Source organism: Aethalodelphis obliquidens, unplaced genomic scaffold, assembly GCF_003676395.1.
Source record: "Aethalodelphis obliquidens isolate GAN/ISIS:26980383/991018 unplaced genomic scaffold, ASM367639v1 scaffold7, whole genome shotgun sequence".
Lineage (NCBI taxonomy): Eukaryota > Metazoa > Chordata > Mammalia > Artiodactyla > Delphinidae > Aethalodelphis > Aethalodelphis obliquidens.
In genome coordinates, this window is record NW_020837951.1 from 36,565,712 (window position 1) to 36,593,349 (window position 27,638).

Consider the following 27,638-nt stretch of genomic DNA (forward strand, 5'->3'; position numbering starts at 1 on the left):
ACACACACACAGACACACACAGACACACAGACACACAGACACACACACACACACACGGTCTGATTCCCCTTCAGCAAAATTAAAGAGTTGATTAGATCACTTCTGAGATCCCTTTGGGTTAGAAAATCATGATTCTAGCTTGACTGCTGGGAAACCAAACATGGGCCAAGCTCCTCTGGGAGGCCCCCAGCACGTCAGGTTAGAGGAAAGCTGAGACAAGTGGGCCTGGATGGATTGAACAGCAAGTGTTTGGCCTCCCTGCCAAACTAGCTAGAGACAGTGTTTGCAGGTCTCAAGAGCCCTTGGGGATTATCTAATATAACGTCTTCATTCTGCAGAGGAGGAGGCTAAAGCTGTGAGAGGGAAGATCATATGATGAGTCAGGGCAGAGCTCTGAAAATTCCAGACAGGAAGAAGCCAGCAGGGTATAGTAAGAGACAAAGAGGGAAGAAGACTGAACCAGGAAGGATGAAAACAGGGCAGAGGCGGGGCTGGGAAAGGAGGTGAGCAGGGACAAGGGTAAGAGAGAAACACTTGGAAGAAAAAAGGGAGGCACAGATTCCAGTGCTGGGGGCGGGGCAGTGTCCTCGGGTAACACTGCGTTTCAGACCTGCTTTTGTACCTTGCAGATCAGCCTCTCCTTCAGATGTCTTAGACACCTTAGGCACCCATCTGATGCAACTCATCTTTCATTCTTTAAAATTATTAAATAAAACAAAACCAACTTCACCGCTATCTGCTTTGGTGACTCCCTTTCCTGGGCCTCCATCTGGGGGGCCTCCTCTCCTCCAACAAGGGTGTATTCTAATGCCCTGATGCCACAGGTCAGGTATAGCCAGGCTGGAGAGGAGAAGCCGCCACCATGGTTGCACTTTCGCTGAAGATCAGCATTGGGAATGTGGTAAAGACGATGCAGTTCGAGCCGTCTACCATGGTGTATGACGCCTGTCGCATCATCCGTGAGCGGATCCCAGAGGCCCTGTCTGGCCCTCGTGAGTCTGACGACCCAGATGGCTGGGGCGGGAGTCCTCGGTCCCTTCTCATTCCCAGGCTCTTGGCCTTGGGGGATGACTTTCTTGTCCCCCAAGGCTTTTCATCTCTCAGGTCTGTGCTCCTTGGTTCCCTCCCTCCCCTTTAGGCCCCAGATCACTGAGAAAATAATAAGGGGCAGTGGTGCAGCCATTCAGCCACATTGGGGTCCTTATAAGTCTGAGGTGATCCATCCTCTCTTTTAGCCAGCGACTTTGGGCTATTTCTGTCAGACGATGACCCCAAAAAGGGTATATGGCTGGAGGCCGGGAAAGCTTTGGATTACTACATGCTCCGAAATGGGGTGAGTATGACTTCATCAAGGACCACCAATATCCTCTTCCATCACTTCCCTCCTTCCACTTCCTATTTTCAGCACCCGCATCTGTTGTCTCTGACCTCCCCCATGCCTTCTTTCTATTACAGGCAGTCATAATACCCTGCTTTCGAGCGAGCCACCATAGTCTTCCTTTTAGTAATCTACTTTCCTTCCGCCTCTGGCTGCCTGAAAAGGAAGTAATACCTTTAGCTTAAAGTGGGCCCCTGCCTCCTATTCCTGCCCCAATAGGACACCATGGAGTACAGGAAGAAACAGAGGCCCTTGAAGATCCGTATGCTGGATGGCACTGTGAAGACTGTCATGGTGGACGACTCTAAGACCGTCACTGACATGCTCATGACCATCTGTGCCCGCATTGGTAAGGGGCTAGTGGGGCCGGAGGTGCAGGGGGAGGCCCCAGCTCTGCCGGAAGACCTGGCTGCAGTGCCTGGGATGCTGCCAACCCACCCCCTCCCCCAGGCATCACCAACCATGATGAATATTCACTGGTTCGAGAGCTCATGGAAGAGAAGAAGGAGGAGGTGACAGGGACCTTACGAAAGGACAAGACGCTGCTGCGAGATGAAAAGAAGATGGAGAAACTAAAGCAGAAATTGCACACAGATGACGAGCGTAAGCAGAAAGGGACAGAAGAGGGCATTCGAAACAAGCAGGGTGGCAGGGGCAGCTGTTTCTGTGTTATTTACTGAATACTGGCTTTTGCAAGGCACTGTTTAAACACTGGGGATGCATCTGTAGTAAAACAAAGTCCTACACTCACGGAACTTAACATATTAGTGAGAGAGGGTAGGAAATGAAGAAACAAACAAAAAGCCAGAGATTAGATGGCATAGGGGCTCTAGGGGCTAGACATTGAGGGGACTCTCTGTGTCCCAGTGAACTGGCTGGACCATGGCCGGACGCTGAGGGAACAGGGAGTGGAGGAGCACGAGACGCTTCTGCTCCGGAGGAAGTTCTTCTACTCAGACCAGAATGTGGACTCCCGGGACCCTGTCCAGCTGAACCTTCTCTATGTGCAGGTAGGGAAAGGACTTGCCTGGCATGGGGTGGTAGGGAGAGAGGCAGAAGCACAGTGGGGGTATCTCTGTACCCCAGACAACATTCGCCTCCTTTCGCTGTGCTCTGCAGGCACGAGATGACATCCTGAATGGCTCCCACCCTGTCTCCTTCGACAAGGCCTGTGAGTTCGCTGGCTTCCAATGCCAGATCCAGTTTGGGCCCCACAATGAGCAGAAGCACAAGGCTGGTTTCCTCGAGTGAGTGACCCTCATCCCATACCCTGGCAGGGCCCAGGACTCCCTGCCACTGTGGCCCCAGCACAACGGGCCTGTCTCCATCCCAGTCCTTCTCCCCTGTTTCCTCTTCTCAGGTCCCAGGGTCTGACCCATGTGGGTACCTTTTCAGCGTCCATCGTCCGTTTGTCTCCTCCCTGGCCTCATGTGGAATATAAATGTAGTCCAGAATCCCTGCCCCTGCCCCCTACCTCTGAAGTGAGCATGTAACTTTCCTGAGATGCTCTGAAGAATTGTACTGCAATAGCCAGAGGGAAAGTACATTTTCGTCACAGGGAACATCAGATTTCCAGAGTCTCACAGGTCTCATCCACTGGTGTTTCTCAGAATATCTACAGTTTGGTGTGGCTTTCTCAGCTTCCTACAAGCATGGTGATCCTTCTTGTGAGCTCCTTCTGCCCTTGGTCCCCTAAAATTGTGCTCTCGACCCTCTTTTCCTGAAGGAATGAGCCTCCGACTCAAGTTCCCTTAGTCTCTTTCCCTGTAAGGAGGGACACAGGCTGTATTCAAGAGTTAGTACGAAGTCACCTCGATTTCAGGGACAATCCAGACTCTAGTCCCTTGAGTCTTCTTTCTCCCCAAAGATAATACTCTCCTAGACATCTCCTTACAACCCTAGGCCCACAGTCCATGGCCCACATAGCCCTGATGCTGTCCACTACATGCTGACCCTCCCTTTTCTGGTGTAGCCTGAAGGACTTCCTGCCCAAGGAGTATGTGAAGCAGAAGGGAGAGCGTAAGATCTTCCAGGTGAATGGGGATGGGGAAAGTGTTTGGGATGACCCGGGAGCTTTGCTGCTTAATCCTACTGACTAAATGGACCCCCGCCCCCTCCTTATCACCCCTACCTTGCTTCCACCCTCCAAGCTGTTGTCCCACCCCTCCTGCACCGAGAAAGCAGAAGACCTGGGCTTCTGGTCTCCACCTGCACACTGCATCTGCTGTGGAACTCAGTTCAGTAATCTTGTTTTCTTTTCTTTACCTCTAACATGGGATAACTATCTTCCCTGAGTAGGATTGATAGGGGAATCAAACGAGGTAGTATGCCTAAATTACTGTGAAGAGTATATATCTTCGTACAGACGGAAGGTGTTATCCCCACTCTTTGAATCCTCAGCCCAAAAGGCCTTGTATTTGACCTTCTACTTCCTAACCATCCATTCACGTCTACAGAATGTCTGCAAGTTCCTTAACTGTATCCCTCGCTTCTTGAATAATTGCTTCTGCATATCCTTTATCAGCCCCATCCCCTCACCTTCTCATTTTTTATAGTCTGCATCCCCCTAACTTTTCCTCTGTTCCCATCATGCTCTCCCATCATAGTTCACATCCCAACTTAACTCCTCATCTGCGATATCATCCTCCCCACATTTTGCTAAATGTTTCCCCATTTCATACTCGAAGGCACACAAGAACTGTGGACAGATGAGTGAGATCGAGGCCAAGGTACGCTATGTGAAGCTAGCCCGTTCCCTCAAGACGTACGGCGTCTCCTTCTTCCTGGTCAAGGTGGGTTACAGATACTTCTCTCTGCCCGCCGTTACTTCCACTCTTACCCTTTCCTCTCTGAGCCTCTAACCCTGCCCCCAGTCACATTTCCCGTTGTTCCCCAAGAATCTCATTCTCTTCCGTGTGAAAACTTGCCCCTTTGTCAGTTCTCCACCATCACTTCCCTCCTTACCCTGCATTTTCCTTCCCTTTACCTTTATCCTAACATAGCCTTGTCCCAGGTCCATCCATAGACACCCTGGTTCACCCCTGCCCACCTCAGCACCCCACTGTGGTCTGGATCTGATCCCCTGACTAATAACACCAATGACAACCTCTGCCCTACAGGAAAAGATGAAAGGAAAAAACAAGTTGGTGCCCAGGCTTCTGGGCATCACTAAGGAGTGTGTGATGCGAGTGGACGAGAAGACCAAAGAGGTGATCCAGGAGTGGAACCTCACCAACATCAAACGCTGGGCTGCCTCTCCCAAGAGCTTCACCCTGGTGAGCTGGGGTCTCGGGGGAGAAAGGGCTTTGGAGTTTTCAGAGAAGGGGCAGCCACAGAGGTCTCCCCCGCACCCCTGCTCAGGGGTAGGTGCACTGAATGCAACTCCAGAAAAAAGGAAAACTTTGGAACTATTGCAGGAACGTGGAGATTAGAATAGAGGGGAAACTCTCCTGGAGAATGAGGAAAGCTTAAATGAAACATTTCTTTTAAATCAACGGAACAAAACTGTAACCAGCAAGCTGAGATCACAGGAAACTTGGGGAGAGGGAAGAAAAAGGTGACAGAAAAATAAGCCTCCCCTCTTTCAGCAACAGCTACTTACAGTAGTTTCCTCCTCTAGCTTTATGTTTTGGCATTATGAATTGAAAACTGATCCCACCTTGAGGAAGTGCCCCACTGAGAAGGGAAATTAGTAAAGGTGGTTTTTCCATTTTGGGTACTAGTACTAATCCTTAACTATGGTCATTTAATGATAAATGATAAATGTGTCCTCCCAATTCAGGGTGAGAGAAGAGGGATTTCCTAAATGCCACGCATTTGAAACTGTAGCATAAAGAGCACTCCTTGGAAATAAAATATTTCCCTCCAAGGAAAATAAAGAAATAGAAGATTAAAGAAAGGCTGTTGTCCTAGAGGCTCTTGGCACGGGGCGGGGAAGCGCCCCTCATCAGCTCAACCTTGGGCTCCCGCCCCACCCTTTCCCATCCTGGGTGGATTCAGGCTTTCCCACTGAGTCCCCACCTTGTCCCCCTAGGATTTCGGGGACTACCAAGATGGCTACTACTCGGTGCAGACAACCGAGGGGGAGCAGATCGCACAGCTCATTGCTGGCTACATCGATATCATCCTTAAGAAGGTGAGCACTGCCTGACCCCCACCTTCTCCTTCTCCTCCCTTACCTTGTCCCCAAGCCGGTCCTTTAGAAAGGGGAACCCAAGTTCCGGAAGATGGCTGACTGCGGAATGAAAAGGCTGCCTTTCCCACTTCCCTCTTCTTTAACTCTTGTTCTTTTTTTCTCCCTACAGAAAAAAAGCAAGGATCACTTTGGACTGGAAGGAGACGAGGAGTCTACTATGCTGGAGGACTCAGTGTCCCCCAAGAAGTACGAGGGGAACTGGGCAGGGAAGGCAAGGCAGGACCCCCAAGGACTGTGGGAGGTGGGGAGTCCTTAGGATGCCTCTAACCAGCCGCAGGCTGTGGTGAGACCTCACGCACCGCCCAGACCACAGGACGTGCGGAGGCTGTAGAGCGGGGTGGGAAGGGATGAGAGGAGGAGGTCCTCGGAGTGCTCCCCGTTCGTCCCCTCTCTAGGTCAACAGTCCTTCAGCAGCAGTGTAACCGGGTGGGGAAGGTGGAGCATGGCTCCGTGGCCCTGCCAGCCATCATGCGCTCCGGAGCCTCTGGTCCTGAAAATTTCCAGGTGGGCAGCATGCCACCTGCCCAGCAGCAGATTACCAGTGGCCAGATGCACCGAGGACACATGCCTCCTTTGGTAAGAGTGCCCCCACTGCCGCCATGATTCCGGGCCTAGCCTCCCTTGGCTGGGCCTAGCCAGGAGTTCGGCAGTCTTTCCCGTGTCCCTATTTGTCTCCTTCTCGGCCTCAGGCTCTCTTTTGCCTTCTCTCTCCTCTAAATGTTCCCTGTTACTTCTCTCTTTGACTCATAGACGTCAGCCCAGCAGGCACTCACTGGAACCATCAACTCCAGCATGCAAGCCGTGCAGGCTGCCCAGGCCACTCTGGATGACTTTGACACTCTGCCCCCTCTGGGCCAGGATGCTGTGAGTATGGGACGGAGGAGAGGCCGGTGGTGCTGAAGCTGGGACTCCAAGGAGCAGGGTTGGGGTTAACTGCAGCAGAGCAGGTCCTGAGGTTTGTTCCTCTTTTCTCTCAGGCCTCGAAGGCCTGGCGTAAGAACAAGATGGATGAATCAAAGCATGAAATCCACTCCCAGGTAGACGCCATCACAGCCGGTACTGCCTCCGTGGTGAACCTGACAGCAGGTAGGCCGGATGCCCAGCCCTCTGTGTGCGGTGGTGGAGGGGAGGGCGAGCATGTGCAAGCGTGAGTGTGACTGGCTCGGTGTGACTGCACCTTGACTCACGGAAGGGACTTCGTGTGTACGTCTCTCTCAGGACGTGTGTGTGACTAACTGCCTGTGACTGGCCTCCTCTTCTTCCTTCTCCCCCCAGGGGACCCTGCCGAGACAGACTACACCGCAGTGGGCTGTGCAGTCACCACAATCTCCTCCAACCTGACGGAGATGTCCCGTGGCGTGAAGCTGCTGGCTGCCCTGCTGGAGGACGAAGGTGGCAGTGGCCGGCCCCTGCTGCAGGCAGCGAAGGGCCTGGCGGGGGCGGTGTCAGAACTGCTGCGCAGTGCCCAGCCGGCCAGTGCCGAGGTCAGGGGCCAGGGGTTGGCACTAGGGAGAGGGGAGGGTTTGAGCCCAAGGAGAAGGGGGCGGTCCATGTTGCGGGATGGAAGGGTGAGACCCATGGGCGTGTAGGACCCGTGGACATGTGGGCAGGGATTAGGCAGCTTCTGACCGGTGTTCACTCTCCACAGCCCCGTCAGAACCTGCTGCAAGCAGCTGGGAACGTGGGCCAGGCCAGTGGGGAGCTGTTGCAGCAAATTGGGGAAAGTGATACTGACCCCCACTTCCAGGTTGGTGACTTACCCAACCCCCAGACCCCAGCTTCTAGGAGGTAACCTCTGATCCTGAATCCAGCTCCTGTCCTGCTACTGTAAATTGACCCCTCAGAGCCAACCTGAACCTCTGTTTCCAGGGATGACACTGGGAACCCCCAGTCCCTTTTTTGGGGATAAGAATTCAGAACCCCTGAATCCAAACTTAACCTGTTAGTTCACCCTTGGCCCTTATTGGTGATACGTTTTTGGCTGCCTGTCATCTTTCCCGTATGTAGCCCTCACCCCAACTTGAGGGCGTCTTGAACCCCCGCTTCCAGTCCTGTGGACCACACACCCAGAGGACGCTGTTCCTCTCGCTCCCCCTTCCCGCCCCATGCCCGTCTCCTCAGCTGACTTGTCATCCTGGATTTCCCATGCAGATCTGTGCGCCCAGAGGGGCTGGGGTGCCATCTCCCCCCGATCCCCCCACGGTAACGGCCTCTGGCCTGGGCCTTCCCAGCTTTGTCCTCTCTGAGCCGCATACACTCGCTCTGCCCCCTCCCCTGGCCTCCTGGGGGAGCAGAACATGACGGGAGCTGGGGAGGCACGGCCCAGGCAGGACTTGAGAAAATGGGGTCCGAAGGGTAGTACAGGGACTTGTTCCCAAGACTCCAGGGTGACTGCTTCCAACCAAGATTGAGAAGAAATGGAGAAAAGACGCTGGGGGTGGGAGGGACCCCTCCCTCCATCCCATTGTAACAGCGCTGCCCACCCTCCCTCCCCATTGCCGTCCGAGTGTATCCGCCTCATGCGTTTCTCCCTTTGGTGTAGACACTGTTTCTCTCGGTGTGGGTTTGTTCCTTGGTGGGGGTTCTGTCCCACTTCGTGCTCGAGGCAGGGGCTTGGGGTAGGTTCTGGTTGCTTCTGCGCACACTGTTCTGTGATTGGAGTCGGTGGGACTAATGAAACAGCTTGTGCCTCTGAGAAGGGTCCGTGTATCCCAAGCTGGATCTCAGGCCATGCTGACTGCTGTTTTCTCACAGGAGGTGCTCATGCAGCTAGCCAAGGCCGTGGCAAGTGCTGCAGCTGCCTTGGTCCTCAAGGCCAAGAGTGTGGCCCAGCGAACAGAGGACTCAGGGCTTCAGACCCAGGTTATTGCTGCAGCAACACAGTGTGCCCTGTCCACCTCCCAGCTGGTGGCCTGTACCAAGGTGAGCCCCAAAGGTTGCTGCAGCCTGTGCCTAGGGGTGATGCTACCACACACACAAGAGCCTCTCATTTAATCTCTTTGGCCCCCAAGGCCTCACTACCCAACCTAATAACTATTGTGAACACCACAGACACCCCTACCTCACGACTCCTTTCCCTCGCCTACATCTCTGACACTCACTTTGCCCACAGGTGGTGGCTCCTACTATCAGCTCCCCTGTCTGCCAAGAGCAGCTGGTGGAGGCCGGACGACTAGTGGCCAAAGCCGTGGAGGGCTGTGTGTCCGCCTCCCAGGCTGCAACAGAGGATGGGCAGCTATTGCGGGGAGTAGGAGCAGCGGCTACAGCTGTCACCCAGGCCCTGAATGAGCTGCTGCAGCACGTGAGGGCCCACGCCACAGGGGCTGGGCCTGCTGGCCGCTATGACCAGGCCACTGACACCATCCTCACTGTCACCGAGAACATCTTCAGCTCCATGGGTGATGCTGGTAAGGACAGCCCCCCTGGGAAGACAGAGAATCCCAGTGAGGTTCCCCGAGTCCACTGGAAATTCCCTTGCAGACCCATCACCCCCCCACCAAGCACTCAGCACAGTGGGCTGGGTGTTTAATCTCTGAAATCTCCAGTTCCCCATCTGTAAAGCAGGAATATGATATCCACTCTGCCTTCCTTGGTGTATTTAAAGAACATACCAACGTGTACACAAAAATAGATATAAAATGATATTATTAAGAGATAGCCATCCCCAGTCTACTCCCTAACCCCCAAAATCCTTCACAAAGAGTCTCATCCTCTCAAGACTACTTATGGAGAATACCCCTTGGAGACTGCCCCCGGCCCCTCCTCCCATCAGAACGCACCAGGAAATCTGTTCCTTTCCAAGATCCTAAACCCAGGAAACAGTAACTCCAGGGAAATCACTTCAAGAACTTCTGTGTCTCCTTACTGTCCCTAAAAGCCCTACCCACCTTGCCTGCACCACTTTCCTCCACCCCCAACACCCTCTCAGTGTCTCTGGCTCCCCTCGCTGACTGTGCCTACGCTCTCAGGTGAGATGGTGCGACAGGCCCGCATCCTAGCCCAAGCCACCTCTGACTTGGTCAATGCCATCAAGGCTGATGCCGAGGGGGAGAGTGATCTGGAGAATTCCCGCAAGCTCTTAAGCGCCGCTAAGATCCTGGCCGATGCCACAGCCAAGATGGTGGAGGCTGCCAAGGTAGAGAGCCTTCTGTGCACACCCCCAGACTGGGCCCTGTAGGGAGGTAGAAGGGTCCAGATAGTCACCCTCACTTATGGGAGGTGAAAAGCAGAAGATACAAGAGAACAAATACAGGAGCACTGAGGAAATAAATGCGCCCCTAGGCGGTGAGTGGATGGCGCCAGGCTTCCAGCCAGTGTGACTCCCAGAGTCCTTGCTGACTGATAGGAAACTGTACCCTTTTTCTTCCTCTAAGACCAAGGCCTGCGGTTCCTACTTTGCCCTACTTTGCTGCCACCACCTGTCTGCTTCCTGGTCTCCTGTGAATGCACGCGGGCATTCAGTCCCAGGGGATCCGCTGCTAGCAGCACAGAGAAAGACAAGGCGGTGGGACACAGGGACACAAGGGTGCAGCGGACTGTCAGGAAGAAGCCAGTAGATTCCCAGGCTCCCTGGGCTCTGGGGCTCTTCAGGCTGCAGGAGTAACCAGGGCCCCTGCTTTGGCATCCCTGAGATCCCTGCTCTAAACCGCATCCTTGTCCCAGAGAGCCCTGCTCACCCCCATTTGCTAGTGGTGTTTTGTGGGGAGGGGGGAAGAACTACGGCTGCTTCCCCAGAGAGGGGAAGCAGAAACAGTTCTACCCAAGAAAGGGATTTCAGCATCCCAGACGGAAGCCAGAGCCCCTGGAGGCTCCCCTTTTGCCTGCCTGAGGTAGCTCGTCTCAACTATGATTACCTTTCAGTGCGGGTAGTTAGAAATGACTTCAGGAAGATACCTCTGAGTTTGGAGGGGTCAGGGAAGAGCTTATTTAGGGTCCACAGGGACGCAGGGTGGTAACTGTCCCCTCGCCACCTCTCAGGGAGCAGCCGCCCACCCTGACAGTGAGGAGCAGCAGCAGCGACTGCGGGAGGCAGCTGAGGGTCTCCGCATGGCGACCAACGCAGCTGCACAGAATGCCATCAAGAAGAAGCTGGTGCAGCGCCTGGAGGTGAGGCCGGGAACCAAGCCAGTGTAGGTGCTCTAGGAGGAATGAAACTGGGAGGGATGTGCGGGGACGCTGATGTTTCCCTGGGGGATAGCACGGGCAGGGTAAGCCAGGGACAGGGTATAGGAATGTCTGGGCCTCGTCCTCACTATTCTGTCCTTAAAGCACGCAGCCAAGCAGGCTGCAGCCTCAGCTACACAGACCATCGCTGCGGCCCAACATGCAGCCTCCACCCCCAAGGCCTCTGCCGGCCCCCAGCCACAGCTGATGCAGAGCTGCAAGGTGAGACGCCAGGAAGCGCGTGGGGGCGGGAGGAGGCATGGAAGATGGGGGACTTTCCCCCAGCCTGCGGAGAGGTGGCCCTGATGACATTTTCACCTACAGGCTGTGGCAGAGCAGATTCCACTGCTGGTGCAGGGCGTCCGAGGGAGCCAAGCCCAGCCTGACAGTCCCAGTGCGCAGCTAGCCCTCATCGCTGCCAGCCAGAGCTTCCTGCAGGCAAGGCATCTTCCGCTCACCACTCAGACCAGACCCCTCCCACTCTTCTATGAGACCTTTAGATTTAATCAGTTTAAATCTCTGCCAATAGCCTCTCTCCCAGTACTGAGCCCCAGTGCTCACCACATCCTGACCGTCATCAGTCCCTGTACCCAAGCCCAGAGGGCGTATGGTACACTTCATCTGCCTGCCTGTTCCCCAACAGCCAGGTGGGAAGATGGTGGCAGCCGCGAAGGCCTCAGTGCCAACAGTTCAGGACCAGGCATCGGCCATGCAGCTGAGTCAGTGTGCTAAAAACCTTGGCACCGCGCTGGCTGAACTCCGCACCGCTGCCCAGAAGGTATAGGAGCTGGCTACCTTTTTGGAAGATGAGGGGGGAGTCCTAGGATGATGGAGAATCTGTTCAGAATATCCTAAAATGGGTAATTGTGTAACCTGAGGCGTGAATGAGACACAGTGTACCTCCTACACCTCAACCCCCTCCCCGCCCCCCATATCTTTGTAGGCTCAGGAAGCATGTGGGCCTTTGGAGATGGATTCTGCTCTGAGTGTGGTTCAGAATCTAGAGAGAGATCTGCAGGAAGTGAAGGCAGCGGCTCGAGATGGCAAGCTTAAGCCCTTACCTGGGGAGACGGTAGGTATTCGAAAGACCTCATTCTTTCTCAAACCCTGAGGTCTTCCTTCGCACCCGTGCCCCAGAGCTGCCCAGAACCTTCACTCAAACTGCCAGCTGTCCCTGAATAGCTGCTCAGGTTCCCTCTTCCCAGTTCCTCCTGCACCTGATCCCGAGTCTCCTCCTTCATCCCTAGATGGAGAAGTGTGCCCAGGATCTGGGCAACAGCACCAAAGCAGTGAGCTCCGCCATCGCCCAGCTGCTGGGGGAGGTTGCCCAGGGCAATGAGAATTACGCAGGTACGTGGACAGGGCTGGGAATGGGGCATGTGGTGAGGAGGATGGGGGAATGGGAGCTGTACGGAGGAAGCCACCGGCATCAGGGCCTGGCAGTGACGGTGCCTTTTCCCCTCCTTCCTCTCTCCTTGTTTCCCCAGGTATCGCAGCTCGGGATGTGGCAGGTGGGCTGCGGTCACTGGCCCAAGCCGCCAGGGGCGTAGCTGCCCTGACATCAGATCCTGCGGTGCAAGCCATTGTGCTTGACACAGCCAGTGATGTACTGGATAAGGCCAGCAGCCTCATCGAGGAGGCAAAGAAGGCAGCTGGCCATCCAGGGGACCCTGAGAGCCAGCAGCGGCTTGCGCAGGTCAGGTATTGGGACAGGGCCGCTCCCTGCCTCTCCCCCAGATCCCATCAGAAGGCCCACCCTGACGGGGGAAGAGTCTCATCGACACCGCAGCTCCTCTCTGGATTCCGCCCTTCCTTCTCAGTCTTAGTAGAAGTGTCTTAGCTAGACTGAGGCAGGGGCCTAGCTGAAAGCCACATTTGGGGAAGTTTGGTCACCATCGCTTGATACCCTAACGTGATACCCTGGCCTATTCAGCTAAAACACCCCTTTTCTGCTTTCACTTTCAGAGTCTCCCATGGGTGGAGGAGGGGATCTCCCAGTTGTTTCCATTTTGGCAACCCCTGTCTCCTTTCCCACCTCAGGTGGCCAAAGCAGTGACCCAGGCCCTGAACCGCTGTGTCAGCTGCCTGCCTGGTCAGCGAGATGTGGACAATGCCCTGAGAGCAGTGGGAGATGCCAGCAAGCGACTCCTGAGTGACTCGGTAGGAGGACAGGGGTGTGGGGGGAACACAGGGAGGATGAAGGACTCCAAGCTTCTACCTCTGGACCTCTCCTTGACCCTGACTCCCAGATGTATCCCCTTTCATTGCCCCCAGGCTCTGTGCCCACCTCTCAGCGCTCCTCTACCAGACTCTCCCTCACGTCATTTCCCATTCTTGCACCTGACTTTGTCTCTGACCCTGCAGCTTCCCCCCAGCACCGGGACTTTTCAAGAAGCTCAGAGCCGCCTGAATGAAGCCGCTGCTGGGCTAAATCAGGCAGCCACAGAACTGGTGCAGGCCTCTCGGGGAACCCCTCAGGACCTGGCTCGAGCCTCAGGTCGATTCGGACAGGACTTCAGCACCTTCCTGGAAGCTGGTGTGGAGATGGCAGGCCAGGCTCCGGTACGAAGAGGCACTGGGTCCTGTTCGAGGGTTAGATCAGAGGCATCTCTGTGACCACAGAGTCCTCACCTGCTCCTGGCTCACTCCCCTCCCCAGTCTCTAGCAGTACTTGAGTGTCTGGGACAGAAGATTCCTTTTAGAGACAGATAAGAAAGGACTGGACAATGTGTTGACCTTCTTGCCTTCAACAGAGCCAGGAGGACCGCGCCCAGGTTGTGTCCAATTTGAAGGGCATCTCCATGTCTTCAAGCAAACTTCTCCTGGCTGCCAAAGCCCTGTCCACAGACCCTGCAGCCCCCAACCTCAAGAGTCAGCTGGCTGCAGCTGCCCGGTACGTGGGAGCTGGGAAGCCCAGCCCTAGAATGTTGAAGAGACTGGGGAGGGGACATCTCATGAGAAGTCCCTGGCTTAGGAGTTGTTCCAGGCAAAAGAGAAATGGCTAGACTTCCTACACGTACAGGATGCAGAAATGATGACCTTTGCGCTCATTCACTTGACTTCCTCCCAGGGCAGTGACTGACAGCATCAACCAGCTCATCACCATGTGCACCCAGCAGGCGCCCGGGCAGAAAGAGTGTGACAATGCCCTGCGGGAGTTGGAGGTGGGCCCTGTCAGGATAAATGGGGTTGAGGTTGAGGAAAGGGTTCTTGGTTGGAGGGTGAGGGGGGTGTCTTGGATCTCACTTCACCCTCCCCCTCTACAGACGGTCCGGGAACTCCTAGAGAACCCAGTCCAGCCCATCAATGACATGTCCTACTTTGGCTGCCTGGACAGTGTCATGGAAAACTCAAAGGTAAGTGCACCCAGGAACCCAGGAGGGCAGAGGACAGGAAGATGGAACTAACCGGGGGCTGCTCTGTCCCTCTGAGGACAGGCTCTGACTCTCTTGACACACTGTGTTCCTCAGGTACTGGGTGAGGCCATGACTGGCATCTCCCAAAATGCCAAGAACGGAAACCTGCCAGAGTTTGGGGAGGCCATTGCCACAGCCTCCAAGGCCCTCTGCGGCTTCACCGAGGCAGCTGCACAGGTTATGCTCCTGAGATGGTCCCTGGAATGCCCCTGCTTCCCCTCCCCCACCTCCTCGCAGCCTGACACATGCAGAAAACTCAAAAAGTTATGCTTGCAAAGCCAACTGTATGGAAACCGGGGGTCTTTCCCCCTCCTAAAGTAGAGATATTTGTCAGCAATCATAGAACACCAGCAGTTCTGATCACTGTCACCCCTGAGCCCTGGTGCTTTGAGGTATGGTTACACTGTCCAATCATTGGGCTGTTTCCAGACCCAGTTTTCTTGGTATATGCTGATTAGCATATGCAAATTATTTTCACATAATTATTACTTGGGGGGGCGGGGCAGGGGGGTGTGCTGCAAGGCATGTGGGATCTTAGTTCCCTGACCAGGGATCGAACCTGGGCTCCCTGCAGTGGAAGTCTTAACCACTGGACCACCTGGGAAGTCCCCACATAATTGTTACTTTATTAGAATAGTACCAGGGACTAAATTTCCAGTTACTTGCGTCACCACTTAACTTTGCCTTTTTCTACATTATGAAGTGTAAAACGACCTATTAGCTCAGAGTATTCTGCTTTCGTATATGAATCCTTAAAACAAACTGGCTTGAGAGCTCATCATCTCAGACTGTGTCCCTGAAGGCCTATCATCCTGCTCCTTCAGTCGCCCTACCTCCCCGTGTCCTGTTCTGTTGGGTGGCCTGCGGTATATGGTTTAACTTATTTCTGGAATAGCATGAAGAGGAAAAAGCAAAGCTACCATGTGTTGGGTGAAGTAAGAATCAAACCTTATGATGGTCTTCCAAGCAAAAACAGATTTTGGCAACCATTATACCCATCCCTTCCCCCTTTCCAAATCTCTGAAGCTTGGAGGTATCGTAAGTGTTAATTAGCCTAACACCCTCTATAGTTTTACAACTATCTCTAAAAGAGGTTTTGTGTGTGTGTGTATGGGGCTTTCAAACTTTTTTTTACTGCCACTTACAGTAAGCAGTACTTTTCACCTTAAGACTCAGCATATAAACACATACATATAGAATTTTAATAAAAACCTTATTTTGTGTCTTTCCTTTTTTTTTTTTTTTTTTTTTACTTTTTTAATTTTCTGAAATGTTTGAACAAATTTAACAAAACAGGAGAGGTTTTTTTCCCTCTTATAGTGTAACTATAGCTAGCTAATATACCTCCACTCACATAGAACCCTGGCCACTAAACTTAGCCCTGCTCCCCTTTGTCCCCACTATCGCTATTCGAGTCCCACCTAAGGAATATTCCTTATTCCTCACCCCACCTCTTCTCTCTCCCCAGGCTGCATATCTGGTTGGCGTCTCTGACCCCAACAGCCAAGCTGGACAGCAAGGGCTGGTGGAGCCCACGCAGTTTGCCCGAGCAAACCAGGCAATTCAGATGGCCTGTCAGAGTTTGGGAGAGCCTGGCTGCACCCAGGCCCAGGTAACTCAAAGGGACAGGCACCATGGACAAGCCTGGGAAAGGCTGCTGAGCCAGGACAGACCAGCCCTGTGAGGGGGAGAGGGAGATGCAGGACATGTGGGGAAGGAGAGGTTGGGGCCCCAGCTCTGACCCCCCTACCCACAGCATCTCTGGGTCATTGTCTTCTCCTGCCGTGCTTCTCATTGTTCCTTCACTTACTGCCAAGTTCACCACCTCTTTATGGATGTTTGAGCTCACTCTCCTACAGAGCCTGTTATTATTTCTCCATCAGTGTGTCGGCTTTTCATCTTTCTTTCCCCCGCACCCTGCTCATGCTCATCTTTGGGTATCTCTCTCTCCCAGATCTTGACTTTTCAGGTGACTTTGTCTTTCCTAATTAGACTTCCAAGGGTATTGCTATACATCCCCCAAGCGAAAGGGGCTGCTCCCTGGAGTGGACACTTCCCTCCTGCCCTCACTGTGGCTCTTCCACGTTTCTGTCTCCTCAGGTGCTCTCTGCAGCCACCATTGTGGCCAAACACACGTCTGCACTGTGTAACAGTTGCCGCCTGGCTTCTGCCCGGACTGCCAATCCTACAGCCAAGCGCCAGTTCGTACAATCGGCCAAGGAGGTGGCCAACAGCACGGCCAATCTTGTCAAGACCATCAAGGTTCCCGGTGTTTGAATTCTCAGCCTCTCCCTGACCTATCCAGTTTTCTCTCCCCTGACCCCCTGTCATTCCCTGAGGCTTTCTACCAAATCCCACCTGCCTGAGCCCAAGGCCTTTCCTATCCAGGCTGGTCATCACCAGCCTCTCCCCACACCCTTTAAGCTCAGGAGGGAGACCTGGGCTGCACCGCCTTTGTCTCCAGTCCGTCCTGAGGGCCTCCCCATCACTCCCTTTTCAGGCGCTGGACGGGGCCTTCACAGAGGAGAACCGTGCGCAGTGCCGAGCAGCAACAGCCCCGCTGCTGGAGGCTGTGGAAAATCTGAGTGCCTTTGCGTCCAACCCTGAGTTCTCCAGCGTTCCCGCCCAGATCAGCCCCGAGGTGAGGCCGGGTGAAGGCAGAATGGATGGGCCGTCTGCCGCTTCATCTTCCCAGGAGTCTTGAGATTCACCTCCCTGCTTCCCCTCTCCCCAGGGCCGGGCTGCCATGGAGCCCATTGTGATCTCTGCCAAGACAATGTTGGAGAGTGCGGGGGGCCTAATCCAGACAGCCCGGGCCCTGGCAGTCAATCCCCGGGACCCCCCACGCTGGTCGGTGCTGGCTGGCCACTCCCGTACTGTCTCAGACTCCATCAAGAAGCTCATTACAAGCATGAGGTACAGGGGGCGGGCTGGAGAACCGGTGTGACTGGGGGATATACGTTGTGACAGAATGGAGGGGTGGGCACTTAGGTGCAATGAGATGGGATGGTGTTGGAGAACACCTGTTGTCCAAGATTCGGGGGATACAGGGAAAGGCGGGCTAGCCTTATGTTAAAGGGACGTTCTTGGTGTTGGAGCCTGTGATGTGTCTGCAGGGACAAGGCTCCAGGGCAGCTGGAGTGTGAGGCGGCCATTGCAGCTCTGAACAGCTGTCTGCGGGACCTAGACCAGGCTTCCCTTGCCGCAATCAGCCAGCAGCTTGCTCCCCGTGAGGGAATCTCTCAAGAGGTAAGGGGGAAGGGGGTTCTGTGAAAGGTGTCTGGAAGGAGCGATGGCAGGCTTGAGGAAGGTGGGGGATCTGGGAATGGGCTTCATAGAAACATCGAGGGTATGGAACATGCCAAGGGGGTTAGTTAGTTGGATGTGGAAGGAAGAGTGGGGTTCTGTGCAACTAGAGGGTCCCTTTGCAGGTCACAGTCAGAGCTAAAGTTCGCTTCCTCCCCAGGCCTTGCATACCCAGATGCTCACTGCAGTGCAGGAGATCTCCCATCTTATTGAGCCACTGGCCAGTGCTGCCCGGGCGGAAGCCTCCCAGCTGGGACACAAGGTACCTGGGGAGACACGTGGGGAGACCGGGATAGGGTAAGCAAGGGTACCTGGCCCGGCTGACCCATTCCAAACCCTTGCCTCAGGTGTCCCAGATGGCCCAGTACTTTGAGCCGCTCACCTTGGCTGCAGTGGGTGCTGCCTCCAAGACCCTGAGTCATCCTCAGCAGATGGCACTCCTGGACCAGACCAAAACCTTGGCCGAGTCTGCCCTGCAGTTGCTGTACACAGCCAAGGAGGCTGGCGGTAACCCCAAGGTACTGAGGGCCGGGTTGAGAGGCTGCTGCTACAGTAAGAGAAGCAGGAACAGCTGGGCCCCAGCTCACTCAGTCTGCCCCACAGCAAGCAGCTCACACCCAGGAAGCCCTGGAGGAGGCTGTACAGATGATGACAGAGGCCGTGGAGGACCTGACAGCCACCCTCAACGAGGCAGCCAGTGCTGCCGGGGTTGTCGGCGGCATGGTGGACTCCATCACCCAGGCCATCAACCAGGTTGGAGTCTTGGGGTGCCCATGGACAGAGCCTACTGTGGACCAGGGTCCCTGAGCCCAGTGGCAGAGACCAACAATCTTTCCTCTTCCCCCATTCTCTCCCCTTAGCTAGATGAAGGACCAATGGGTGAACCAGAAGGTTCCTTCGTGGATTATCAGACGACTATGGTGCGGACAGCCAAGGCCATTGCTGTCACCGTTCAGGAGATGGTGAGTTTGGGAGAGAAGAAGAGGACTGCTCTTGGAAAGTCGAGTTTGGACATAACTTCACTTCTTCCACTGTCTCCAGGTAACCAAGTCAAACACCAGCCCTGAGGAGCTGGGCCCTCTCGCTAACCAGCTGACCAGTGACTATGGCCGTTTGGCCTCACAGGCCAAGCCTGCAGCTGTGGCTGCTGAAAATGAAGAGGTAACTCGGAGGCAGTTGTGACCTTCCCCAGCGCCTCACAGGAAACCCCAGAGGCATGCCCCTTGTTCCATCATGTCAGGCTCTGGGGCTGTCCCACCCTCGCCCCCTCTGATCTTTCATAGAAAGGGGAACTCCTCCTCAGGGCCACTCCACGAAAGAGTGATCAGGGCTCCGCATAGGGACAGCATCAAAGCCTTCGGTCACAGGCATAAAGGAGACAGCCCAGGATCTAGAGCTTTCCTGGTCTGCCGCTGTTTCTCTGCTGACCCTCTTCTGGGCCTGTGGCTGCTTTTCTGCTGTGCTGCAAGCCTGTATTCCCTTCCTGGTTCTTCTGTTGTAAAGCCCTGAAGCGCTTCCTTCCCTAAGCTCCTGGCTTTCCAAGAAAGCAAGTAAAAATGGATCTTAGCGTGACACACCTAATCCCCAGCCCCAAACCCCTCCACAACCGCACCGCACACGGGCCAAATTGTAAGCCGTGGCCTCTGACTCAGACACCCCAGCATGAAGTGCTTCTCCCCTCCTCCTCACCGTGCTTAACAAGGTCCTCACAGCTGGTGCCCACAGGCCAGTATTTTCCATGTGTGGGAGGTGGCCTCCTGACTAAAGGCTGTGAAACAGGACAAGTCTGTGCTGGGCGCTTTTTCTCACTACCTCCTCAGTCTGCAGTGCGTGGTTTCTTAGGTCCTTAGTGACTCCTCCGAGCGCACTGGACGTACCCGAGCGCCTCTCGTAAAATCCATCTCCCTCTTTCACCTGCTCACAGATAGGTGCCCACATCAAGCACCGGGTTCAGGAACTGGGACACGGCTGTGCTGCTCTGGCCACCAAGGCAGGCGCCCTGCAGTGCAGCCCCAGTGACGCCTACACCAAGAAGGAGCTCATAGAGTGCGCCCGGCGAGTCTCTGAGAAGGTGACCGAGCTCATCCCCACGGACTGAGGGCCAGGCTCCCCAACCCTGCAGCCTTTCCCATCCTCCTCCAGCCTTCCCAGCCCTCTCCTCTGTCCCTTCTCTCAGACACCGGTGACCTTTCCCTTTCACGGGACACCGGCCACAGTCGCCACATGACTCTCCTCCCCCAGGTCTCCCACGTGCTGGCTGCGCTCCAGGCCGGGAATCGTGGCACCCAGGCCTGCATCACGGCAGCCAGTGCTGTGTCCGGCATCATTGCCGACCTCGACACCACCATCATGTTCGCTACCGCTGGCACACTCAATCGAGAGGGCGCTGAAACTTTCGCTGACCACCGGTGAGAGGGCACTGGGCCTCATGGAGGCAGGGCGGGGTTTGGGCCACAGAGGCTGGAGGGGCCGGGGGAGGCCTGAGAAGAGCTGACTGGGCCGGACCCTCCCCCAGAGAGGGCATTCTGAAGACTGCAAAGGTGCTGGTGGAGGACACCAAGGTCCTGGTGCAGAACGCAGCTGGGAGCCAGGAGAAGTTGGCACAGGCTGCCCAGTCCTCTGTGGCCACCATCACCCGCCTCGCCGACGTGGTCAAGCTGGGTGCAGCCAGCCTGGGAGCCGAGGACCCAGAGACCCAGGTATCCAACTCACACCCCTAATTCTGGCCAGAACCACTTCCTGTTCCCCCTTTTCTTCCCACAGACCAGAGCCTCTGCTCCCCCACACAGGTGGTGCTGATCAATGCAGTGAAAGATGTGGCCAAGGCCCTGGGAGACCTCATCAGTGCAACAAAGGCTGCAGCTGGCAAAGTTGGGGATGACCCCGCCGTGTGGCAGCTCAAGAGCTCTGCCAAGGTGGGAGGAAATGAGAGCTGCTTCTGGGGAGGGAGCGGATCGTTGTGCTTCCTCCTGTTCCTCAAAATGATCCCTCCTTCCCTCCCTCCTCTGATGCTCCCCAGGTGATGGTGACCAATGTGACATCACTGCTTAAGACTGTGAAAGCTGTGGAGGATGAGGCCACCAAAGGCACACGGGCCTTGGAGGCAACCACTGAGCACATACGGCAGGAACTGGCGGTGAGTGCAAGTCTGGGGCATCGGGGACTTGGGTTGGAGAGCAGGGTCGTGATAGATGGTGAACTTGCGCCGCACACACGCACACACACACAGATGTAGATACACAGTCTCCTGCTCGTTGCCAGACTTCTTACACGAGCTGCACTCTTGTCTTCCCCTTCCTCACCTATTTCCTCCCTAGCGTTTGACACCTCCCTTTCATCCGCCCACTTTCTCTGGTCACCAATGGCCTCTTAGTTGCCACATGCAGTGGCCGCTTCTTGGCCTTCATCTTCTTCAGACATTTCCAAAGCAGTTGACTCCCTTAGCAAGCCTCTCTTTGAAAGCCTTTCTTCCTTTGGCCTTCTTGACACTGGCTTTTCTCTTGCCTCCCACGTCTCTTCTGTAGTCGTCATTGAATCACCTTCAACCTAGTAGACGGAGAGGCCTTCCCGGAACTGCACATATCGCCTCCTTACTCTATCCTCCTCTTTGGCAAGTTTAACCACTCTCTTTATTGTTCTCTAACAAGTTGAATTCCAATTCTGAGTTTAGTTATTTCCAACTGCCTGTTTGACGTCAGCACCGAGATGCAGTGCCTCCCAACCAGCTGTTCTTCCTGACGTGCTGCTTCCCACTAACGATGGTAACAGCCTCCCGGTCCTGAAGGTTCCCTCAGTCATCTTTGACTTCACTGCCTTACTCACCATATTCAGGCCATCGCCAGGTCCTGCCAGCCACCCTCCTCTGTTCTCTTTTCCTTTCATCCCTCCTCTCCGGGCCCACTGGCAGCACTCTCCCTCACTTTGACTGCTGTGCCAGTTTTCTACCTGGTGTCCCTGCTTTCAGTCTCTGTCACTTTCATCTTTCCTACTCATCTTTCTAAGTTTTTTTTTTTTTATCTATCTATTTGGCTGCGTTGGGTCTTAGTTGAGGCATGCGGGATCTTTCGCTGTGGGCTCCAGAGCGCATGGGCTCTGTAAGTTGTGGCGCGTGGGCTTAGTTGCCCCACAGCATGTGGGATCTTAGTTCCCTGACCAGGGATCGAACCCACGTCCCCTGCATTGGAAGGCGGATTCTTAACCACTGGACCACCATGGAAGTCCCTCATCTTTCTAACTTCTAAATTCGTCTTTCTCATCTTCTGTTTTCGCCTCTCCTTAGAGATGTCTAAATTGAAATTCCTAACTTTCTGCTTCCCAAACCTGATCATTTCCTCATCTTCCCATATCAGTAAGTGGCACCTCTTAGTAACTCAGTTCCTAAAGATAGAAACCCAGCTCTAACATCTTTCTCTCGTTCCCTACATCTGAGCCCATCAGCAGTTCTTTTAGTGCTCCCTCCAAATAGATCTCATTTGCCCTTTGCCCCATCTCTGCTACCACCACCTTGTCCAGACCGTCATCGGTCCTTAGCTGTGTTTATGTGATAGTGTCTGTCTAATCTCCCTGCTTCCCCACTCCACTCACCCCCTCCAGTCCATCCTCTCTACACGGTAGCCAGAATAATTTTTTTTTTTAGGCCGTGCCTTGCAGCTCGTGGAATCTTAGTTCCCTGACCAGGGATTGAACCTAGGGCCATGGCAGTGAAAGCGCCAAGTCCTAACCACTGGACCGCCAGGGAATTCCCAGAATTATCTTTTAAAAATATACATCAGGTTATGTCACTTCAGTGCTCACAACCCTTTAGTGACTGCCCTGGCGTCTGTGGTAAAATCCACTCTCCTTACCATCGCCTCCCAGGCCCCAGGGCCCCTGCTCTCCTCCCCTTCCAGGCCCCAGGCCCACTGCATTCTCAGCTCTGCCCACTGCAGGCCCTTGCTCTTGCTCTCTTCCAGCTTTTTGAACATCTGGTTCCTTCTACTCCTTTAGGCTTCAGCTTAAACATCCCCTCCTCCTGAGGCCTTCCCTGACCACCTTTATGAAAAAGGACTTCCTTTTTCTTTCTCATCACAGCACCCTCTTTTTTTCCTTCACAGTCTAGTTTCTTTGCTCGTTTACCTATGTATAATCTGTATCCAAAACCAGATTGTAAGCTCCACGAGAACAAGGGCCTTGTCTACCTTATCCCCCATTGCATTCCTAGCACCTCACACAGAATCTGCCACGTAGCTGATCTTTAGTAATTTGTTGGATGAACACATACATCAAAATATTTTTATGACTTTTACATATTATATGAAATTCTAACTTCCTTATTTTGATATTCAAGACCCCAACAATCTTTTCTCCTTCATCCGTGTATTCTGGAACATTCCTTGATACTCTCCCACTTGATGTCCTGGTTATTCATGCTCTACCACTTACCTAAAATGCCCTCCCAGAGCTTCCCTGGTGGCGCAGTGGTTGAGAGTCCGCCTGCCAATGCAGGGGACACGGGTTTGTGCCCCAGTCCGGGAAGATCCCACATGCCACGGAGCGGCTGGGCCTGTGAGCCATGGCCGCTGAGCCTGCGCGTCCGGAGCCTGTGCTCCGCAACGGGAGAGGCCACAACAGTGAGAGGCCCGCGTACCGCAAAAAAAAAAAAAAAGCCCTCCTGTTATCTATATTTCTTAAGACCTGGCTCCTTGCCCACCTTCACCACTCACCCTGTCAAGGCTTCTCTTTACTTTACGAATGAAAACCCAGCTCAGAGGTACTTCTTTAATTTCAAACAGATAAATTCTCCCTGATCACTTCAGTCAGAAATGACGACCAGCTGCCTTCTATTATATTAGCTGTGAACGTGTGAAAGTCTCCAAGCACTTGACCTATGATAAATATTCAGTGAATGCTTGTTGAGTGAACACATGGATGAATAAACCAATCACATGACTGCTGTGCTATCTTACAGCCTCACTTACTGTGGAATTTTTCTTCTTGTTCTACCCCCAACAGGTCTTCTGTTCCCCAGAGCCACCTGCCAAGACCTCTACCCCGGAAGATTTCATCCGCATGACCAAGGGTATCACCATGGCAACAGCCAAGGCTGTGGCTGCTGGGAACTCCTGTCGCCAGGAGGATGTCATTGCCACAGCCAATCTAAGTCGCCGTGCAATCGCAGATATGCTTCGGGCTTGCAAGGTAGACATCCTTGTGGTGAGGCAGAAGTTTGAGGCAGTGAGGCAGCTTTAGGGCAGAACATGGTAGGGAGAAACTGTAGGGACTTGGGGGACTGGGAGCTCCCAAAGGATCCTAAAGCTAACCTATTACCCGGTGGTATAGGAAGCAGCCTACCACCCAGAAGTGGCCCCTGATGTGCGGCTTCGAGCCCTGCACTATGGCCGGGAATGTGCCAATGGCTACCTGGAACTGCTGGACCACGTGCTGCTGGTAAGGCGGGAGTTGTCTGCTCCTCACACCAGCCTCCCTAAACACACAGTGCTCTTCCCACAGGCCTCAGACCCCGCTCTCTAATTTTTTGTTCAAATCTCCCCCCCAACGCCACCATCTGTTCCCCAAATCTGTTCTTATTTCCAAGTCTCCTTTCCACTGGGGCCCCATCAGTCTTAGCATCTTTGGTTCTCCCACTCATCTCTTCCTCTTTTTGTTTTCTCCTCTCTTCCCACCTGACCTTCTCCTTCTCTACCTCGTCATCTCTTCTTTCTTCTCATTTCATCATTCTCCTTGTTCCTTGTCAGCCGGTGAGTGACACACAGCCCAGCCCCACTGTCTTCACCATGTGTGCCATGTGATGCCTGGAGTCCACCTGCATGGGCTGTGTGGTGTTTGAGGCTGTGGTGTGGAGCGGTCTAGGAATGGGGGCGGGGTGGGGAGGGTTTTGATCTGCCCTTTTTCAAAGGTCAAGGTAGACGCTAAGATCTGATGTTCCCTGCTCCCTGCCCCCGTCTTCCCCAGACCCTGCAGAAGCCCAGCCCAGAACTGAAGCAGCAGTTGACGGGGCACTCAAAGCGTGTGGCTGGTTCAGTCACTGAGCTCATCCAGGCTGCTGAGGCCATGAAGGGTGAGGGGCGACCAGGGGCAGGGAGGGAAGGGAGACGCTTGTCCCGGGGAGACCTCTACTTCCGGTAGTCTGCTCGGAGCTGGCCTCTTCCCATAGTCCTCACAGATGCCAAGGCCCCGGTGCTAGTAACCGTGCTGCCCAGTGCCCCTGACCTCCCTGCTCTGCCTTAGCCTCTTCCTTTCCCACTTCGTCCCACTAGGAACAGAATGGGTGGACCCAGAGGACCCCACAGTCATTGCTGAGAACGAGCTCCTGGGAGCTGCGGCTGCCATTGAGGCTGCAGCCAAAAAGCTGGAGCAGCTGAAGCCCCGGGCCAAACCCAAGGTCAGTCCTGCTCCCTCCCTCTCCCCTACCCTCAGAACATCTGCACCTTCAGCCCCTCTTACTTTCCATCTCTCTCTGCAACCTTCGTCTGTTCTTTGCAGGAGGCGGACGAGTCCTTGAACTTCGAGGAACAGATACTAGAAGCTGCCAAGTCCATCGCAGCAGCCACCAGTGCCCTGGTGAAGGCTGCGTCAGCCGCCCAGAGGGAACTGGTGGCCCAAGGGAAGGTAAGGACTCCGACAGCCAGCAGAAAGGGGACGGCAGCAGCTCTGCCGTCCACACCTGCCTGCACTGTAGCTGGGAGGCCCTTAGGACCTGCGGAGAGCACAGGTCTAAGCAGGCTCCCGCCTTCCTCCACAGGTGGGCGCCATTCCAGCCAATGCACTGGATGATGGGCAGTGGTCCCAGGGCCTCATTTCTGCCGTGAGTGTATAACTCCCCCTACATCCCTCTGAGCTTCAGAGACTTGAGAAGGCTGGAGAGGGCATGGACCAGAGCAAGAGGCATATTGTAATCTAATCTCCCTGTTTCAGGCCCGGATGGTGGCTGCAGCCACCAACAATCTGTGTGAGGCAGCCAATGCAGCTGTCCAAGGCCACGCCAGCCAGGAGAAGCTCATCTCATCAGCCAAGCAGGTCGCCGCCTCCACAGCCCAGCTCCTCGTGGCCTGCAAGGTCAAGGCAGACCAGGACTCTGAGGCAATGAAACGGCTTCAGGTGAGGAACCCTGACCCATCCCATTGTACCTTGAGCTGTGCTGCTTTAAACTCACCCCCGAGGCATGCTTTCTGTGAGGGAGTTGAGGGACTCTTTCAGCTGGGACCCTACCTGAGTTCTCAACTCATGCTGCCTTCTCTCTACCCAGGCTGCCGGCAACGCAGTGAAACGAGCCTCGGATAACCTGGTGAAGGCGGCACAGAAGGCTGCAGCCTTTGAAGAGCAGGAGAACGAGACAGTGGTGGTGAAGGAGAAGATGGTTGGGGGCATTGCCCAGGTAAGCTCTGTGCCAGACACTCTGAGGGACACTGTCAGCAGGGCGGTCCCAGTGCCCGTGCCGGTCTCAACAACCCTAAACCCTAAGGCACATACGCACTGACCTGAGTCCCTGATCTCCATCCCTCAGATCATTGCCGCCCAGGAAGAGATGCTTCGGAAGGAACGAGAGCTGGAAGAGGCGCGGAAGAAGCTGGCACAGATCCGGCAACAGCAGTACAAGTTCCTGCCTTCAGAGCTTCGAGATGAGCACTAGGGCAGCTGCTTCTGTTCGACGCAGACCCAGCCCAGAGACTGTGCCTGCCACCACCAAAGCCTTCTGGGCTGTCGGGCCCAGCCTGCCACCCCAGCACTGCCCGAAGTGCCTGCCAAACCCCGGGCCTGGCCCTGCCCAGTCCCACTGCACATCCCCTGTCCCCTCCCGGATCCAAGTGCCTTCATGCCCTAGGGCCCCCTAAGTGCCTGCCCCTCCCCAGAGTATTAACGCTCCGAGAGTATTATTAACGCTGCTGTACCTCAGTCTGAACCTGCCAGGGCCCCAGCCCGCTGCACCCCGCCAGCAGCTTCCAGCCAGTCCCCACAGCCTCCGCTCTTCTCCTCCTTTTTGATACTGGCGAGCCCCACCCCCCAGCTAGCTGTGGGGACCGTGAGGGTACAAGCCCCCAACAGGTCATGCTCCAATAAAGGTGATTCTGCCTGCAGCCTCTGCCTGGCTTCATGAGGAGGTTCCCCCAGGGCAGGGCAGAGAGAGTGGGATTCAGTTCTGTACCCACTTGATCTGGCTCAGAAATGGAGCGGGGGCAGACCGGCAGTCTGCCCCGAGGCCCCTTCCTCCTACTTGCACCCAGATCCCTGAAGTCATCCTCGTCGGGAAGCTGTCCCCGAGGAGTCGCACTCCTGTTGTCCCCAGCTCACTGGCCAGCGCCTACGCCTCACCAAGTGTCATTCTTCTGTTGCTGGGACAGCAGCTGCCGCTGCTCTTTGTGGCTGCAAGGGACACTCTGTGCTTCATCACTGCTCAGAGTACGTGAACAAATCCAGTCCCTCGCCAAATCCGAATTTTCAAAAAGCAGCTTTGCTGAAAACAGTAAGCCTATGGATACAAGTGTCTGGGCCTAAGAGAATTGTGGCCACAGATTTGGTTGAGGCAGTTAGCAAGCAAAAATCCAACCTGAGGCTGCCTCAGGTAGGCTCAACTGTTGACTGGGTTGGGCACTTCCAGGCCCTCCCAGGCCTTGCTGCTGCACCGGCCTAGAATAGCGCTAGAACAAAAGTAACTGAAAAAGCCGGACCCAAGTGTGAGGCCGCATAATCAGAGACCAGAGCTCCCCTAGTGGCCAGGCGGGTGCTCGCAGCCCTGTTCCAGCTGCCCTGCTAACCTGTAGGTTGAGTGGGCGGAAGCGGTCAGGGAGGTGGGTGCTGTGTGCTTCCACTTCCTTCCACACCCGCCCACGCTGCCCACACTGCCCACACTGCATGGACCACCTGGCAGTCCTCTCAGACCTGCCGCTACTTTCATGCATGATTCTTTAACCAGCCCTGGGGCCCAGTTATTTCCTTGCTTCTCCCTCCAAGTAGAATACAATTACCGCCCATCTGCTGCTACTCTTGTCACCTCCTGTTACCTCCTTGAAGCCATGACATCCTCTACTCCTGTACCATTAGGGTAAGTTTAAAGTGGACAGAATGAGTTTGTCCTCTCCAGGGCTGCCCATTAGGGGAGGTGCCAACTTCCTACCATCACTCCTGTCGCCTGTGAGTAATTCATTCAATATTTACTAAGCCATGCCCATGCTAAGCACTGGAA

General features: G+C 54.7%; 1 protein-coding gene across 3 annotated transcripts in view; it reads left to right on the forward strand.

The window, feature by feature from the left end:
* TLN1 (talin 1) overlaps positions 1 to 26,532 on the forward strand; it is a 31,891-nt gene extending 5,359 nt beyond the window's left edge. For 2 of the 3 annotated variants that reach the window (XM_027105546.1, XM_027105547.1), the window contains exons 2-58: positions 825 to 992; positions 1,236 to 1,333; positions 1,598 to 1,727; positions 1,829 to 1,981; positions 2,246 to 2,388; positions 2,498 to 2,625; positions 3,351 to 3,411; positions 4,066 to 4,170; positions 4,498 to 4,653; positions 5,412 to 5,513; positions 5,683 to 5,759; positions 5,969 to 6,149; positions 6,324 to 6,437; positions 6,551 to 6,659; positions 6,849 to 7,057; positions 7,222 to 7,320; positions 7,725 to 7,775; positions 8,328 to 8,495; positions 8,686 to 8,980; positions 9,542 to 9,708; positions 10,551 to 10,679; positions 10,842 to 10,958; positions 11,061 to 11,174; positions 11,380 to 11,514; positions 11,680 to 11,808; positions 11,984 to 12,086; positions 12,224 to 12,432; positions 12,777 to 12,896; positions 13,101 to 13,298; positions 13,490 to 13,629; positions 13,807 to 13,900; positions 14,003 to 14,092; positions 14,207 to 14,329; positions 15,621 to 15,764; positions 16,253 to 16,414; positions 16,653 to 16,793; positions 16,887 to 17,068; positions 17,269 to 17,401; positions 17,619 to 17,720; positions 17,806 to 17,976; positions 18,062 to 18,211; positions 18,319 to 18,420; positions 18,500 to 18,619; positions 19,383 to 19,529; positions 19,700 to 19,866; positions 19,974 to 20,157; positions 20,248 to 20,373; positions 20,478 to 20,594; positions 23,450 to 23,635; positions 23,777 to 23,884; positions 24,410 to 24,515; positions 24,715 to 24,839; positions 24,941 to 25,066; positions 25,200 to 25,262; positions 25,373 to 25,555; positions 25,704 to 25,832; positions 25,962 to 26,532. In XM_027105546.1, the coding sequence (XP_026961347.1) occupies positions 863 to 992; positions 1,236 to 1,333; positions 1,598 to 1,727; positions 1,829 to 1,981; positions 2,246 to 2,388; positions 2,498 to 2,625; positions 3,351 to 3,411; positions 4,066 to 4,170; positions 4,498 to 4,653; positions 5,412 to 5,513; positions 5,683 to 5,759; positions 5,969 to 6,149; positions 6,324 to 6,437; positions 6,551 to 6,659; positions 6,849 to 7,057; positions 7,222 to 7,320; positions 7,725 to 7,775; positions 8,328 to 8,495; positions 8,686 to 8,980; positions 9,542 to 9,708; positions 10,551 to 10,679; positions 10,842 to 10,958; positions 11,061 to 11,174; positions 11,380 to 11,514; positions 11,680 to 11,808; positions 11,984 to 12,086; positions 12,224 to 12,432; positions 12,777 to 12,896; positions 13,101 to 13,298; positions 13,490 to 13,629; positions 13,807 to 13,900; positions 14,003 to 14,092; positions 14,207 to 14,329; positions 15,621 to 15,764; positions 16,253 to 16,414; positions 16,653 to 16,793; positions 16,887 to 17,068; positions 17,269 to 17,401; positions 17,619 to 17,720; positions 17,806 to 17,976; positions 18,062 to 18,211; positions 18,319 to 18,420; positions 18,500 to 18,619; positions 19,383 to 19,529; positions 19,700 to 19,866; positions 19,974 to 20,157; positions 20,248 to 20,373; positions 20,478 to 20,594; positions 23,450 to 23,635; positions 23,777 to 23,884; positions 24,410 to 24,515; positions 24,715 to 24,839; positions 24,941 to 25,066; positions 25,200 to 25,262; positions 25,373 to 25,555; positions 25,704 to 25,832; positions 25,962 to 26,087 (7,677 nt within the window). In that variant the 5' untranslated portion in view covers positions 825 to 862 and the 3' untranslated portion in view covers positions 26,088 to 26,532. The remainder of the gene's footprint in view (positions 1 to 824; positions 993 to 1,235; positions 1,334 to 1,597; positions 1,728 to 1,828; positions 1,982 to 2,245; positions 2,389 to 2,497; positions 2,626 to 3,350; positions 3,412 to 4,065; positions 4,171 to 4,497; positions 4,654 to 5,411; positions 5,514 to 5,682; positions 5,760 to 5,968; positions 6,150 to 6,323; positions 6,438 to 6,550; positions 6,660 to 6,848; positions 7,058 to 7,221; positions 7,321 to 7,724; positions 7,776 to 8,327; positions 8,496 to 8,685; positions 8,981 to 9,541; positions 9,709 to 10,550; positions 10,680 to 10,841; positions 10,959 to 11,060; positions 11,175 to 11,379; positions 11,515 to 11,679; positions 11,809 to 11,983; positions 12,087 to 12,223; positions 12,433 to 12,776; positions 12,897 to 13,100; positions 13,299 to 13,489; positions 13,630 to 13,806; positions 13,901 to 14,002; positions 14,093 to 14,206; positions 14,330 to 15,620; positions 15,765 to 16,252; positions 16,415 to 16,652; positions 16,794 to 16,886; positions 17,069 to 17,268; positions 17,402 to 17,618; positions 17,721 to 17,805; positions 17,977 to 18,061; positions 18,212 to 18,318; positions 18,421 to 18,499; positions 18,620 to 19,382; positions 19,530 to 19,699; positions 19,867 to 19,973; positions 20,158 to 20,247; positions 20,374 to 20,477; positions 20,595 to 23,449; positions 23,636 to 23,776; positions 23,885 to 24,409; positions 24,516 to 24,714; positions 24,840 to 24,940; positions 25,067 to 25,199; positions 25,263 to 25,372; positions 25,556 to 25,703; positions 25,833 to 25,961) is intronic. The other variant, XM_027105549.1, reaches the window with a different exon arrangement.
* Positions 26,533 to 27,638: the final 1,106 nt, after the last annotated feature.